At 47.0% G+C, this 14,618-nt stretch overlaps 1 protein-coding gene across 6 annotated transcripts in view; it reads left to right on the top strand.

Moving 5' to 3' along the window:
• Window positions 1-14,618, top strand: part of KDM6B (lysine demethylase 6B) — a 145,707-nt gene that overhangs the window by 112,275 nt on the left and 18,814 nt on the right. For 5 of the 6 annotated variants that reach the window (XM_075859257.1, XM_075859255.1, XM_075859253.1 and 2 more), the window contains 10 exons: window positions 6,621-6,700; window positions 6,786-6,920; window positions 7,186-7,284; window positions 7,512-7,725; window positions 8,348-8,440; window positions 8,524-8,676; window positions 9,699-9,836; window positions 9,936-10,160; window positions 10,270-12,830; window positions 13,880-14,006. In XM_075859257.1, the coding sequence (XP_075715372.1) occupies window positions 6,808-6,920; window positions 7,186-7,284; window positions 7,512-7,725; window positions 8,348-8,440; window positions 8,524-8,676; window positions 9,699-9,836; window positions 9,936-10,160; window positions 10,270-12,830; window positions 13,880-14,006 (3,723 nt within the window). In that variant the 5' untranslated portion in view covers window positions 6,621-6,700; window positions 6,786-6,807. The remainder of the gene's footprint in view (window positions 1-6,620; window positions 6,701-6,785; window positions 6,921-7,185; window positions 7,285-7,511; window positions 7,726-8,347; window positions 8,441-8,523; window positions 8,677-9,698; window positions 9,837-9,935; window positions 10,161-10,269; window positions 12,831-13,879; window positions 14,007-14,618) is intronic. The other variant, XM_075859258.1, reaches the window with a different exon arrangement.

The following is a 14,618-nucleotide window of genomic DNA, read 5'->3' as shown; positions in this document are numbered from 1 at the left end:
GAACATACCCTAAAAAATGTGTATAAAAAAAGTCACTAGCCCAAAATATTAAAAAAAACGTTAACGAACGTGTGCTAAAAAATGGCTAAACGGCACCTGGTACTAAACCGGATTTACATCAGCAATCACTGAATGAAATCCAAGATTTCTAGATCTCGTGTCTGTATCTGGCATGAGACGAGTCTTGTGATCCAGCAAGCCGGGGGGGGGGGGGGGGGGGATCTAGTTTGCTCGCCCTCCAAGGTCCCACTCCCCTTTTTATGCTTATTTGTGCTCCTCATTATGTGGTGGCGTCTCTGTGTACCGGTCAGGAACTAGTCATCGTCTCCACGGGGGAGGAATATGTCCAGTCATGGAAACGGAGACGCTCCATTGATGAATAACAACGTCTCTGTTCCTTCACTGCTCGCACGTGTCTGTGTGTAGTATGTGAGTGGTCGCTGACACATCAGTTGTGTTTTGTAAGTGGTCTGCTGAGTAACACTTCTATGTCTGACTCTAAAGGAAAGCTGACTCAGCCCTGTGTGGGCCGCAAGAAATGTCCTCATCAGATACACCCTGTACTTCCCCGCTCTCTAGTCACCCTGCAGGAGGAGGAGTAGTCTCATAGCTCTCTTCTATATATATCACCCTGCAGGAGGAGGAGTAGTCTCATAGCTCTCTTCTATATATATCACCCTGCAGGAGGAGGAGTAGACTCATAGCTCTCTTCTATATATATCACCCTGCAGGAGGAGGAGTAGACTCATAGCTCTCTTCTATATGTATCACCCTGCAGGAGGAGGAGTAGTCTCATAGCTCTCTTCTATATATATCACCCTGCAGGAGGAAGAGTAGACTCATAGCTCTCTTCTATATATATCACCCTGCAGGAGGAGGAGTAGTCTCATAGCTCTCTTCTATATGTATCACCCTGCAGGAGGAGGAGTAGACTCATAGCTCTCTTCTATATGTATCACCCTGCAGGAGGAGGAGTAGACTCATAGCTCTCTTCTATATGTATCACCCTGCAGGAGGAGGAGTAGACTCATAGCTCTCTTCTATATATATCACCCTGCAGGAGGAGGAGTAGTCTCATAACTCTCTTCTATATATATCACCCTGCAGAAGGAGGAGTAGTCTCATAGCTCTCTTCTATATATATCACCCTGCAGGAGGAGGAGTAGTCTCATAGCTCTCTTCTATATATATCACCCTGCAGGAGGAGGAGTAGTCTCATAGCTCTCTTCTATATATATCACCCTGCAGAAGGAGGAGTAGTCTCATAGCTCTCTTCTATATATATCACCCTGCAGGAGGAGGAGTAGTCTCATAGCTCTCTTCTATATATATCACCCTGCAGAAGGAGGAGTAGTCTCATAGCTCTCTTCTATATATATCACCCTGCAGGAGGAGGAGTAGGCTCATAGCTCTCTTCTATGTATATCACCCTGCAGAAGGAGGAGTAGTCTCATAGCTCTCTTCTATATATATCACCCTGCAGGAGGAGGAGTAGTCTCATAGCTCTCTTCTATATATATCACCCTGCAGGAGGAGGAGTAGACTCATAGCTCTCTTCTATATATATCACCCTGCAGAAGGAGGAGTAGTCTCATAGCTCTCTTCTATATATATATCACCCTGCAGGAGGAGGAGTAGTCTCATAGCTCTCTTCTATATATATCACCCTGCAGGAGGAGGAGTAGTCTCATAGCTCTCTTCTATATATATATCACCCTGCAGGAGGAGGAGTAGCCTCATAGCTCTCTTCTATATATATATCACCCTGCAGGAGGAGGAGTAGTCTCATAGCTCTCTTCTATATATATCACCCTGCAGAAGGAGGAGTAGTCTCATAGCTCTCTTCTATATATATATCACCCTGCAGGAGGAGGAGTAGTCTCATAGCTCTCTTCTATATATATCACCCTGCAGGAGGAGGAGTAGTCTCATAGCTCTCTTCTATATATATCACCCTGCAGAAGGAGGAGTAGTCTCATAGCTCTCTTCTATATATATATCACCCTGCAGGAGGAGGAGTAGTCTCATAGCTCTCTTCTATATATATCACCCTGCAGGAGGAGGAGTAGTCTCATAGCTCTCTTCTATATATATATCACCCTGCAGGAGGAGGAGTAGTCTCATAGCTCTCTTCTATATATATATCACCCTGCAGGAGGAGTAGTCTCATAGCTCTCTTCTATATGTATCACCCTGCAGGAGGAGTAGACTCATAGCTCTCTTCTATATATATCACCCTGCAGGAGGAGGAGTAGTCTCATAGCTCTCTTCTATATATATCACCCTGCAGGAGGAGGAGTAGACTCATAGCTCTCTTCTATATGTATCACCCTGCAGGAGGAGGAGTAGACTCATAGCTCTCTTCTATATATATCACACTGCAGGAGGAGGAGTAGACTCATAGCTCTCTTCTATATATATCACACTGCAGGAGGAGGAGTAGACTCATAGCTCTCTTCTATATATATATATCACACAGCAGGAGGAGGAGTAGACTCATAGCTCTCTTCTATATATATATCACCCTGCAGGAGGAGGAGTAGTCTCATAGCTCTCTTCTATATATATATCACCCTGCAGAAGGAGGAGTAGTCTCATAGCTCTCTTCTATATATATCACCCTGCAGGAGGAGGAGTAGTCTCATAGCTCTCTTCTATATATATATCACCCTGCAGGAGGAGGAGTAGTCTCATAGCTCTCTTCTATATGTATCACCCTGCAGGAGGAGTAGACTCATAGCTCTCTTCTATATATATCACCCTGCAGGAGGAGGAGTAGTCTCATAGCTCTCTTCTATATGTATCACACTGCAGGAGGAGGAGTAGACTCATAGCTCTCTTCTATATATATCACCCTGCAGGAGGAGGAGTAGTCTCATAGCTCTCTTCTATATATATATCACCCTGCAGGAGGAGGAATAGACTCATAGCTCTCTTCTATATATATATATATATATCACCCTGCAGGAGGAGGAGTAGACTCATAGCTCTCTCCTATATATATCATCCTGCAGGAGGAGGAGTAGTCTCATAGCTCTCTTCTATATATATCACCCTGCAGGAGGAGGAGTAGTCTCATAGCTCTCTTCTATATATATCACCCTGCAGGAGGAGGAGTAGTCTCATAGCTCTCTTCTATATGTATCACCCTGCAGGAGGAGGAGTAGACTCATAGCTCTACTATATATATATATCACCCTGCAGGAGGAGGAATAGACTCATAGCTCTCTTCTATATATATCACCCTGCAGGAGGAGGAGTAGACTCATAGCTCTCTTCTATATATATCACCCTGCAGGAGGAGGAGTAGTCTCATAGCTCTCTTCTATATATATCACACTGCAGGAGGAGGAGTAGTCTCATAGCTCTCTTCTATATATATCACCCTGTAGGAGGAGGAGTAGACTCATAGCTCTCTTCTATATATATCACCCTGCAGGAGGAGGAGTAGACTCATAGCTCTCTTCTATATATATCACCCTGCAGGAGGAGGAGTAGTCTCATAGCTCTCTTCTATATATATCACCCTGCAGGAGGAGGAGTAGACTCATAGCTCTCTTCTATATATATCACCCTGCAGGAGGAGGAGTAGACTCATAGCTCTCTTCTATATGTATCACCCTGCAGGAGGAGGAGTAGACTCATAGCTCTCTTCTATATATATCACCCTGCAGGAGGAGGAGTAGACTCATAGCTCTCTTTTATATGTATCACCCTGCAGGAGGAGGAGTAGACTCATAGCTCTCTTCTATATATATCACCCTGCAGGAGGAGGAGTAGACTCATAGCTCTCTTCTATATGTATCACCCTGCAGGAGGAGGAGTAGACTCATAGCTCTCTTCTATATATATCACCCTGCAGGAGGAGGAGTCTCATAGCTCTCTTCTATATGTATCACCCTGCAGGAGGAGGAGTAGACTCATAGCTCTCTTTTATATGTATCACCCTGCAGGAGGAGGAGTAGACTCAGAGCTCTCTTCTATATATATATCACCCTGCAGGAGGAGGAGTAGACTCATAGCTCTCTTCTATATGTATCACCCTGCAGGAGGAGGAGTAGTCTCATAGCTCTCTTCTGTCTATATCACCCTGCAGGAGGAGGAGTAGACTCATAGCTCTCTTCTATATATATATATATATATATATATCACCCTGCAGGAGGAGGAGTAGTCTCATAGCTCTCTTCTATGTATATCACCCTGCAGGAGGAGGAGTAGACTCATAGCTCTCTTCTATATATATCACCCTGCAGGAGGAGGAGTAGACTCATAGCTCTCTTCTATATGTATCACCCTGCAGGAGGAGGAGTAGTCTCATAGCTCTCTTCTGTCTATATCACCCTGCAGGAGGAGGAGTAGACTCATAGCTCTCTTCTATATATATCACCCTGCAGGAGGAGGAGTAGACTCATAGCTCTCTTCTATATGTATCACCCTGCAGGAGGAGGAGTAGACTCCTAGCTCTCTTCTATATGTATCACCCTGCAGGAGGAGGAGTAGACTCATAGCTCTCTTCTATATATATCACCCTGCAGGAGGAGGAGTAGACTCATAGCTCTCTTCTATATATATCACCCTGCAGGAGGAGGAGTAGACTCATAGCTCTCTTCTATATGTATCACCCTGCAGGAGGAGGAGTAGACTCATAGCTCTCTTCTATATATATCACCCTGCAGGAGGAGGAGTAGACTCATAGCTCTCTTCTATATGTATCACCCTGCAGGAGGAGGAGTAGTCTCATAGCTCTCTTCTGTCTATATCACCCTGCAGGAGGAGGAGTAGACTCATAGCTCTCTTCTATATATATATATATATATATATATATATCACCCTGCAGGAGGAGGAGTAGTCTCATAGCTCTCTTCTATATATATCACCCTGCAGGAGGAGGAGTAGACTCATAGCTCTCTTCTATATATATCACCCTGCAGGAGGAGGAGTAGACTCATAGCTCTCTTCTATATGTATCACCCTGCAGGAGGAGGAGTAGTCTCATAGCTCTCTTCTATATATATCACCCTGCAGGAGGAGGAGTAGACTCATAGCTCTCTTCTATATGTATCACCCTGCAGGAGGAGGAGTAGACTCATAGCTCTCTTCTATATATATCACCCTGCAGGAGGAGGAGTAGTCTCATAGCTCTCTTCTATATGTATCACCCTGCAGGAGGAGGAGTAGACTCATAGCTCTCTTCTATATGTATCACCCTGCAGGAGGAGGAGTAGACTCATAGCTCTCTTCTATATATATCACCCTGCAGGAGGAGGAGGAGTCTCATAGCTCTCTTCTATATATATATCACCCTGCAGGAGGAGGAGTAATGTCATAGCTCTCTTCTATATATATCACCCTGCAGGAGGAGGAGTAGACTCATAGCTCTTCTATATATGCATCACCCTGCAGGAGGAGGAGTAGACTCATAGCTCTCTTCTATATGTATCACCCTGCAGGAGGTGGAGTAGTCTCATAGCTCTCTTCTATATAGATCACCCTGCAGGAGGAGGAGTAGACTCATACCTCTCTTCTGTATCACCCTGCAGGAGGAGGCGTAGTCTCATAGCTCTCTTCTCTATGTATCACCCTGCAGGAGGAGGAGTAGACTCAAAGCTCTCCTATTTCTCGTTCTACAGGGGATTGTCTCACTCCTATTTGTCGCCTACTAAATTTCACCCTTCAGGCGAGGGGTTAACTGTTATTTAGCACATTAAGTTCTGGTATAATTACAAAACTAGCTGTTATACCCGGCATTGCTCGGGAGGTTGACTTACGGTATAGATAGTGTCTGCCCTGTCAGTCCCGTGGAGGCTGTGGTGGTTGACAGTCGTCGGTCGGGCCAGGGGGTCTCACACTGGATGGCAGAGAAGCCGGAATGGGAGGCATCTCACCAGCTTGGTGTCTTGTTGTCGGGAACATTCTGCCATGTTGGGAAGGTCCGTATGGGGGCGGTGTGGACTAGGCCTTCCATACAGCACACGGAACCTCACGGAGCTCGCTCTCCACCGTGCCCTTAAAGCACAGACCCAGCTCCCTCCGCCAATGATACTCACCATCATGGCCGTGTCTGCCCGGGGAGGCTGTGAGCAGACACAGAGCCAGCGCCCGACACTGCACTCCGAGTATCCTCTGACCTAGCGCCATTTTGCATGTGGCGTTCCTCTGACGCCAAGGCGTGGCTACGCTGTGGAGGATGGAGCGTGACGTCACTTCATTTTAAACCAATTTAAAATCGGGCTTCAAACAAACTTTCGAAAATATATAATAGATAGTGGGTTTATTTTGGTCATGACGCCCCAATTCTTGATGAAGATGAATATGTGAGTGACTAAAAAAAAATACATTTTATAGAAATTCTGCAAATAATGTATTGCCCTCAAGTGACCTTTTTAACGTTGCATTCAGTGGGTGGAACATCACCCACTCCCTATAGTTATTTTTCATCTAATGTCACCAGACCTCTCAGCACATTTGTAAATATGAAGCTCACCTAGTAAATCAGTGTGTTGGGCGCCCCCTAGTGTCTACAATGGGAATCTTACTACAATAATAATGGTTTTATACACTGCCACCTTGTGTCTAATAATGAGAATACATGCCACTAACCTGCTTTACTTTCTCCATAGACTTACTGGGTGATCAAGGAAAATCATGCTTCCCCTGCTGCCTCTGCACCTCTACCTGTGAAACCTCCTTGATTGAAACGGTATTTGTTTTTTTTTTTTTTCTTTTTTGTTTCATGTATTTTCAATTATACCGAGGTTGTGACTTCTCATTTGGTTGTAACGTAGTTCGGGTCTACCTGCAGTCTGGATGTATCGCTCACAGGACCAGTTTGGATCCCGCTTTCCCCGTGACCCCTTCCTTGGTGGAATCAACTCTTCGTGGAACTCTGCTCACCCCAGAGCATGGGTCCCGTCGGGCAGGTGAGAACGGATTTTCAGTATTAGTCTCATATAATGTTGGACTTGGGTAGGAATGTCGTGAGGTTGCTCTTGAGTGGTGACAGCCCTGGTTTTGCCATGTCCCTTCCCTCCAGCATTGTTTTATAGGGGACTAGACGTTTCAGACGGGCAGTAGTGTAATAACCAGACCCATTGATGAAAATGAAGCGAGTTTGGTGTGTACGAAGTGCCACGTACCTTATCCTGTCATTGATTCCCCCTCTGTCTCTCTCTGTCTTGCTCTCAGATGCTCGGCCAACCTTAACCAATCTCAGCTGCCCCCCCACTTATCGTCTAGTCATGTGACAAACATTGGGCACCCCAGCAAACCCTATTACCCTCTCGGGTAAGTGTCTGGTTATAAGCTTACACTGGGTTGTATTGTATTATGAAACATGCTTTTATTTTTTTAATATATTGACAATTAAATGGGGTGTCCCTCCTTTGGATTACACCTTTGATGGACCTTCCTTCATGATCGGCTGTTCTTGATGCCATGCTAATAGAGTGTGTGAGTTTAGTAAGGCACATGTCATGCGGTTACTTATTGTTCGCGTACTCCTGTCCTTTCAGCTCTCCTCCCGGCCATCGCTTTGGGAAGTTAGAACGGGTACACTCCTGCGTCCAACTCCTCCTGCGCGATGAGAAGCAGCCGCAGATCTGGGAGCAGCTGGGTCAGATCTATGAGTCGGAGCAAGAACTGGAGGACGCGGTGCGCTGCTACCAGGCTGCCGCGCGCTACCACGGAGGCTACGAGCTGAATGCCCACATCTCCCGGCTGCAGCAGGTATGGGACTCTCTGGTCTCGAATGATATGGTGGTGGCACCTTGCTCCATAATAGTCATTAGGTCCATTTTTTTCCCCTGCTTTACAACCTGTGTCCAATCTGCATTCTGTTAATTGCGGGAGATCAGGGACCCCCTTTAATCTAGAGGACTTTGTGCATTCCCCTACAATGAGCTGATTTGCAGGGGTCCGGCTGCTGGAACCTGTGCAGTCGCTTCTCGCTGGGGGAAGCTGCCACGACCTACACGTTACCTCCTGTATTACAGCTCCAATTGAAATCAATGGGTGACCTTGTGATTGTGCCGAGTTCTCCAGAGCGGGAATAGAAGGTGAATTATCCCAAGTAGCTTTTTACATTGACTAAATCCCACTGAGCTTCTCTTTGCACATCTGATTTTGCCAATCGCGACCATGATGCTTTATGGGAAGAAAAACAAAAGTGCAATTTTTATTCAGAAGAACGGTCACCCTGCGCTGCCATGAGGGGTAGGGGCAACCAGTCTGGGCAACGTTTTGATTGGTTTGGTGCTTGAAATCCCCCCCCCCCCCTTCCCCCCTGACTCACCCGTTTTCCTCCTCCTTCCTGTTCTCATGTTTATATCCATTATTTTTTTGTTGCTAGACTCATCTATGGAATCTCCACTCCTCGCCTCCGCACCATCGACCCAAATCTCTGCCTCGTCTACAGCAAGTGTGGGACCTGATGCAGCATGAGGTGAGCCGACCGGGATGACTTCTTTTCACATTAGTTGGGATCGTGTGTAATTGGTTTTAGGTAACAATTCTCTGCATTCTCAGCAAAAGAGGCACTTTGGAGTCAAAAGAGGACCCCCACCATTGAAGCGTCCCGTTCCCAGTGCTGATCCACCTGTACTCCAGTCACCCCCCCACAACCAACTTGGAGGAGATGATCAGCCCATGAAACGGCGGAGGAGTGGAAGCCCTGAACAGGTAAGAGCTAGTTACATGACAGACGGTTTACTCAGTCTTGTTAGACATATCGGGGATCTTTTAAAGTTCATCTTCACCCAAAAGGAACACTTCCATGTGGTCTACTCAGAATTTAACTTGTTAGAGCAGCAGTTTGTTCTCCAGAGCTGCCCTACATGCTGGAGACAGGAAGTCATAACCATAAGCGGCCATTTTGGTGTCTATAGAGAACCGTGTTTTGTCACCCAGTCACAGAAGCTGCATACAGGTATATACATACTCCCTCTATATCGGTCGGTCGTGTATGTCATTCCCTGTCTCTTGTGTACGTACATGGATTGGTACACAAGGCGTGCTCCTACTCTGGGGTAGTAACGCCCACGTGACAACCCACAATCTGTCTCATCACTTCTGCCAATGGTCACTTTGATGTCGACCACAGGACGGGAAAGTTACATGGAGTTAAATATTCAGAAGGCGGCTGTATTTTGGGGCACACTATGGTTAACACTGGTGGGGGTCATTACTGGGGTTACTTCGTGGTTATTCTTTCAAGGTGTCGTGTTTTTAGATAGGTGAGAAGAGATTGCAGTGATGCTGGCTTCCTGTTGGCAACCGCATTGCATGACCTTATGCCTGCTGCCTCGATTCAGGGGCGGTTCAGAGCGTGCTCTGCTGAGTTGCATTCTGGGAGTTGTAATGTGAGTCGCATTACATCTTCTACAATGCAATACAACAGAGCAGTGCATTATGGGAGCTCAGCTAATCTGTTAGGGTGTGTCTATTAGGACTATGACAGCCAGCAGAATTGTGACTGCAGCTCTGGCTGTAAGTGGAGTAGAACTTCTGATGTAACTCAAGATTAGGACAACATAAGGAAAGTCACGTTTCTTGTTAAATTTAAAGAGTTACTTAAGATTTGGATGTTGAACTGGCCAAATGATGCTGAAATGTGAAGCACTTGGATAATGAGCTGCCGTCGTGGAGACGTGGGGCGTATAAAATAGTTCTCACCGAGGTTGTTTTCTTCTCTTCCATTCCAGCAAAGAAGGGGTAACCCTGGTCTGCATTCTCCTCCAGTCTCAGTGGGTCCTGGGAATATTTACCATCAGGCACCAGCAAAGCCGAATGTCTGGAACCCACTTAACCACGAGCCCTGGGGGGAGCGCCGGGAGAGGCCGGTAAGAAGTCATGAAGGACGGTCGAGACATTAGTCCATGTCTATGTTTTCCTGTTGATTTGAAACGCGTTTTTCGTCCTTTATTTTTTTTTCTATGTAGGATCCCCGCATTGCACCCCATGTACCCTCTTATTCTTCATACTGCCCCTCGCGTCCACCACCACCACTACACCAGCAGCCCCGCCCTCCAAGTGACCTTAGTGAGGCTCGGTGTCAGAGGTCACCTGCGGAGGGCATTCCAGCACCACCTCCTCTCCACGTGCCTTACGACCAGAGAAGACCCCGCATCCCAACACAGAAGACCTCCAGAACAGATGTGCCCCCTGTAAGTATTTTTCCTCACTACACTTTCAATCATTGTCTTCTCTAATTAGTCAATCTTTTTTTTTTTTTTGCTTGGAAACTAATTGTTTTCTACCAATTTTGGTTTCCAGCCCTCTGATCGCTATCCGAGCCCAGTGGACACCACAGTCAGTTTCTGCCCACCACCAGAAAAGCCAGACCCACCGAAAACAATATGCCCACCACTTCAACCCAAACCATCTTCCACCCCTTCGCTTCAGCAAAGCTGGGTGCCAGCCCCAGTCAAGGAGGAGGCAAAGAGTGAAGATGAACTGGAGGATATTCTGTATGGGGAGGGTCATGGCACCGTGAAACAGGAGGGTTACTATCCACCTTGCGATACCCCAGTGGGGGGCAGCGTCTTTGATCACCGAACTCAGGGCATCACCACCAGCAAAGTCAGGCCGAGGTCTGAGGCCTTCCAGGATGCCAACCTGGATCATGTACTCAAGAGCCTGCAAAAAATGGATAAATCTGGGTTATTTGCCCCAAAGAAAGAGGAAGTAATAGAACAAGAGATTAAGAGAAGTCCTCCGACTCCAGAGCTGGACATCAAAGGCAAACGCGTAAGCCATGGGCTTTCCATGTCCGAGGGCAGCTATTCAGGAGGAACGAGGTCACCGACTCAAGAAGACAATGCCTCGATCTGTTCCTCTTCTACAACTTACCACAAAGATACCTCAGGAAACCTTCAGGTGCTGGGTTTAGCTGCTGCAGCCACTTCAGTCGTGACTCCCAAGTCTTTAAGTCCCAATCCAGCCTTGTCCGAGAGCAAAGAGCAGGAGGAAGTGAAAGAAAACCCCTCCGCATGCAATCAACTTTTTGACTTTCCCGCAGGACAGCTGGCCGAACCCTTTGAGGAAGCCACGGAGTTTGCCAAGATTTTACCCGACGGGCTGGACGACATTATGAAGATGCTGGACGAGTCTATAGAAAAGGAGGAAGGGAGCGTTCGTTCCAGCGACGGGGACTTTAACTCCCCTACCCCTTCCACCTGCCCACCAGCAGAACCCAGAGCAACGTCCCACCTCAAAGGTCCGGCTCAGACTAATATCTTGAGCAACCCAGTTGGTGCCAAGCTGCCAGAACCCAAATCTGGGGAGGCGTATACTTACTACGGACCTAAAAAAGCAATATTGGGGCAAGAAGCTGTTAGCGAAGCGAAGCCTGCTCAGCATGGAGTCAGCAGCGTGCTCAAATCCCTGGCGAGTGTTCTAGAGGGGCAGAAGTATTCCTACCGTGGAGGACACGGCCTCAAAACTGGAGGGGGTTCGTCTTACTATACTGGTGCTACTATGGTGGGCAAGCGTAATGTTGACCCATACACTACGCAATCTACCTCACACCGGACTTGGGACTCTAAGATCGGATTCGCCCGTACCTCAGACGTGACCGAACGCGAAGGGGTGGTAGCAAAAAGGCCCGGAGTCCGCACTGAGACAGACATTTTAGAGGACATAGCGCGTGCTTGTAAAACATTAGTAGAAGGCACAAAAGGGTCTGGGAGCCGGGAGGAGGAGGAGGAAGAGAAAGGAGCGCAAAGACCCGATATTGATAGAAAACTTGACCACGTCTGGGGTGCTGAAAAACAAGACTCCACGACTAAAGCTAAACCTGGAATCGTGTGGGGCGCCGATAAGGCAGATTGTGGGACTGGAAGAAAACTTGAAACCTCCAGCGTGACGGAGAAATCCAAGCGCGCGGCTGAGAAGAGTCCGGAAAAGCAAGCGGACGTTAAGACGACGGAAGTGAAAGAGGAACGGAACCAGGGGACTTCTTGGACAGCAGAAACGCCAAGACACAAGGCACTGGATGGGGAGTTAAAAAAGATATTTAAGGTGAAGTCTCCTGCGGAGAAGACTGAAGTTACTCTGGCTGCATCAGTTGGAGAATGTACCCTGATCGTACAGACCGTATCCGTCAAAGAGTTTGCGAAGACCGATGCCTTTCTTGAGAAACACCATAGAGTTGACGAATGGGAATCGCCCAAAAAATGTACAGAGAGCCAGAAAACTTATGAAAGTACCTCATCCGAAATGCCGAGGGTGGAAAGCGACAGCAGACTTTCACCAGGTGATTCACCCATGGCCGTAGCCGAACCACAAGGAGAGAGCGTGAAGGTGGAAGCCGAGAGACCTCAGGAGAGGATAATGCTGTCGCTTCCTGCGCCTAACCGGATCAGAGACGAGAGTAGAAAGAGGGACAAGAGGCATCGAAAGACGAAGAGGGACAGAAGCAGGCGCTCGAAAGAAAGGCGGTCGCAAAAGGACAAGGATAGGCAGATCTTGGGAAATTTAGACCTTCAGAGCCAGTCTAGAGATGCTCCTAAATCTTCAAAGCAAGGATCTGGAGGAGAGCGAAGAAAGGCAGACGGCGGGAGAAGGTGTGCGGAGGACGGCCATCACAACCAGTCCTCCTCGCCCGCTACTCCTGTCTCTGCTCCGACTCCCGCTTCCCATGGAACGCCAAGTTCAGATCTGCTGAAGATGAGACCCTTCACGGAGGGACCACCTAAGGAACTGAAGATCAGGTTGATCAAGGTCGAGAGCGGAGACCGCGAGACCTTCATTGCATCGGAGGTGGAGGAGAAGAGATTACAGGCCAGCGAACTGACCGTTAACCATACAGCTGCTGAGATCATCAAGGCCACCAAGTGAGTGGTTTGTAGAGTTTTTTTATTTTTTTATTTTATAAAAAGTCTATGACCGATGCTGCTGGGGCCTTTGGATAGGCCGTCAATGTGTCATTGGTGGCGGTCCCACCAATCGACAGAATGAATGGCTCACTACCACTTTTAATCCATTGCCTGAGTTTAAGCCTTGCCAGTCAGCTACAGTATTTGACACCGCTACGTACATGCACGTGTGTGACTGTTTCTAGTACTGCAGTGAAGGAGCTGTGACACAATAGATTACGGTGCCTCGGCTAGCAGAATTCTGATTGCAGCTCTGAAGTATAAAACCTACTGTAAATCATAAAAAAAAATACGTGTTATTTAGCGACCCCCCCCCCCCCCCCCCCCTTATTGGTTTGAGCTGTCTCCAAATATCTACAATAGTTGCCAGGCGGGCAGAGATGATCTCCTGCTCTGATGAATTATGTTTAGAGTTCAGACGGCCCCTTCCCCATAAGCTACAATGGGGGATGGAGCTTGATGACCCTGAATTTGCTGTTAAGAGGCGAGACTGAGTAGCGGAGAGGACATTCTGTTCTCTGGCCTTGGAGACCTCCGGATCCATCAGAGCAACAGGTACGCAGCACAGACAGGGAGACTTAGACGCTGAACGCTTTATTTAATTGTCCGATGGGTTTCGCTCTAGTTCTAGCCACTTCATTAATTCATTGGATAAATAGAAATTCGTTAAATTTAACTCCATGATCAGAAATCCCAGCCAGTCCGATCAACCCTACAGCCTAAAGGGAGTGTTTTTGACAGTCCAAATATATTTGGAAGTTCTTACTTAAGCAACTCCCGAGCATGTATATATCCCTTTAAGATATCGGCCAGTAGGGTGAGGATTGACGCCTTATCAACCATCTAAGCCAAACCTGATTTTTTTCCTAAATCAAACCTGATGAATATAGATAACAATAAAAAAAAATAATAAAATAATATATAGATATGTCATTTGCACTCCTCTAGTTGTCTTGTCCCCTCCTTTCTCCTCGTTAATCATTTCCTTTTTGGGTTTTTTCGTACAGGAATATGGTTCTGAAGGGGAAATTTAAAGAGTCCTACGTCCATTCTTCCATGTCTGTAAAGCCTCCCATAGGACCTGAGAGAAATCTTCCTCGAGAGAAGCTGAACCCTCCAACACCCAGCATTTATGTAAGTTCTCTAATGTCTGCCTCCTCCAAACAGAAGGGAGTTATGTATCTGCCCCTCCTCCTGCAGGGTGATATATATAGAAGAGAGCTATGAGACTACTCCTCCTCCTGCAGGGTGATATATATAGAAGAGAGCTATGAGTCTACTCCTCCTCCTGCAGGGTGATACATATATAGAAGAGAGCTATGAGACTACTCCTCCTCCTGCAGGGTGATATATATAGAAGAGAGCTATGAGTCTACTCCTCCTCCTGCAGGGTGATACATATAGAAGAGAGCTATGAGTCTACTCCTCCTCCTGCAGGGTGATACATATAGAAGAGAGCTATGAGACTACTCCTCCTCCTGCAGGGTGATACATATAGAAGAGAGCTATGAGTCTACTCCTCCTCCTGCAGGGTGATATATATATATAGAAGAGAGCTATGAGACTACTCCTCCTCCTGCAGGGTGATATATATAGAAGAGAGCTATGAGTCTACTCCTCCTCCTGCAGGGTGATACATATATATATAGAAGAGAGCTATGAGTCTACTCCTCCTCCTGCAGGGTGATACATATAGAAGAGAGCTATGAGTCTACTCCTCCTCCTGCAGGGTGATATATATAGAAG

This window comes from Rhinoderma darwinii, chromosome 3 (assembly GCF_050947455.1).
Source record: "Rhinoderma darwinii isolate aRhiDar2 chromosome 3, aRhiDar2.hap1, whole genome shotgun sequence".
NCBI classification, from domain to species: domain Eukaryota; kingdom Metazoa; phylum Chordata; class Amphibia; order Anura; family Rhinodermatidae; genus Rhinoderma; species Rhinoderma darwinii.
This window is presented reverse-complemented; position numbering and strand designations above follow the sequence as displayed.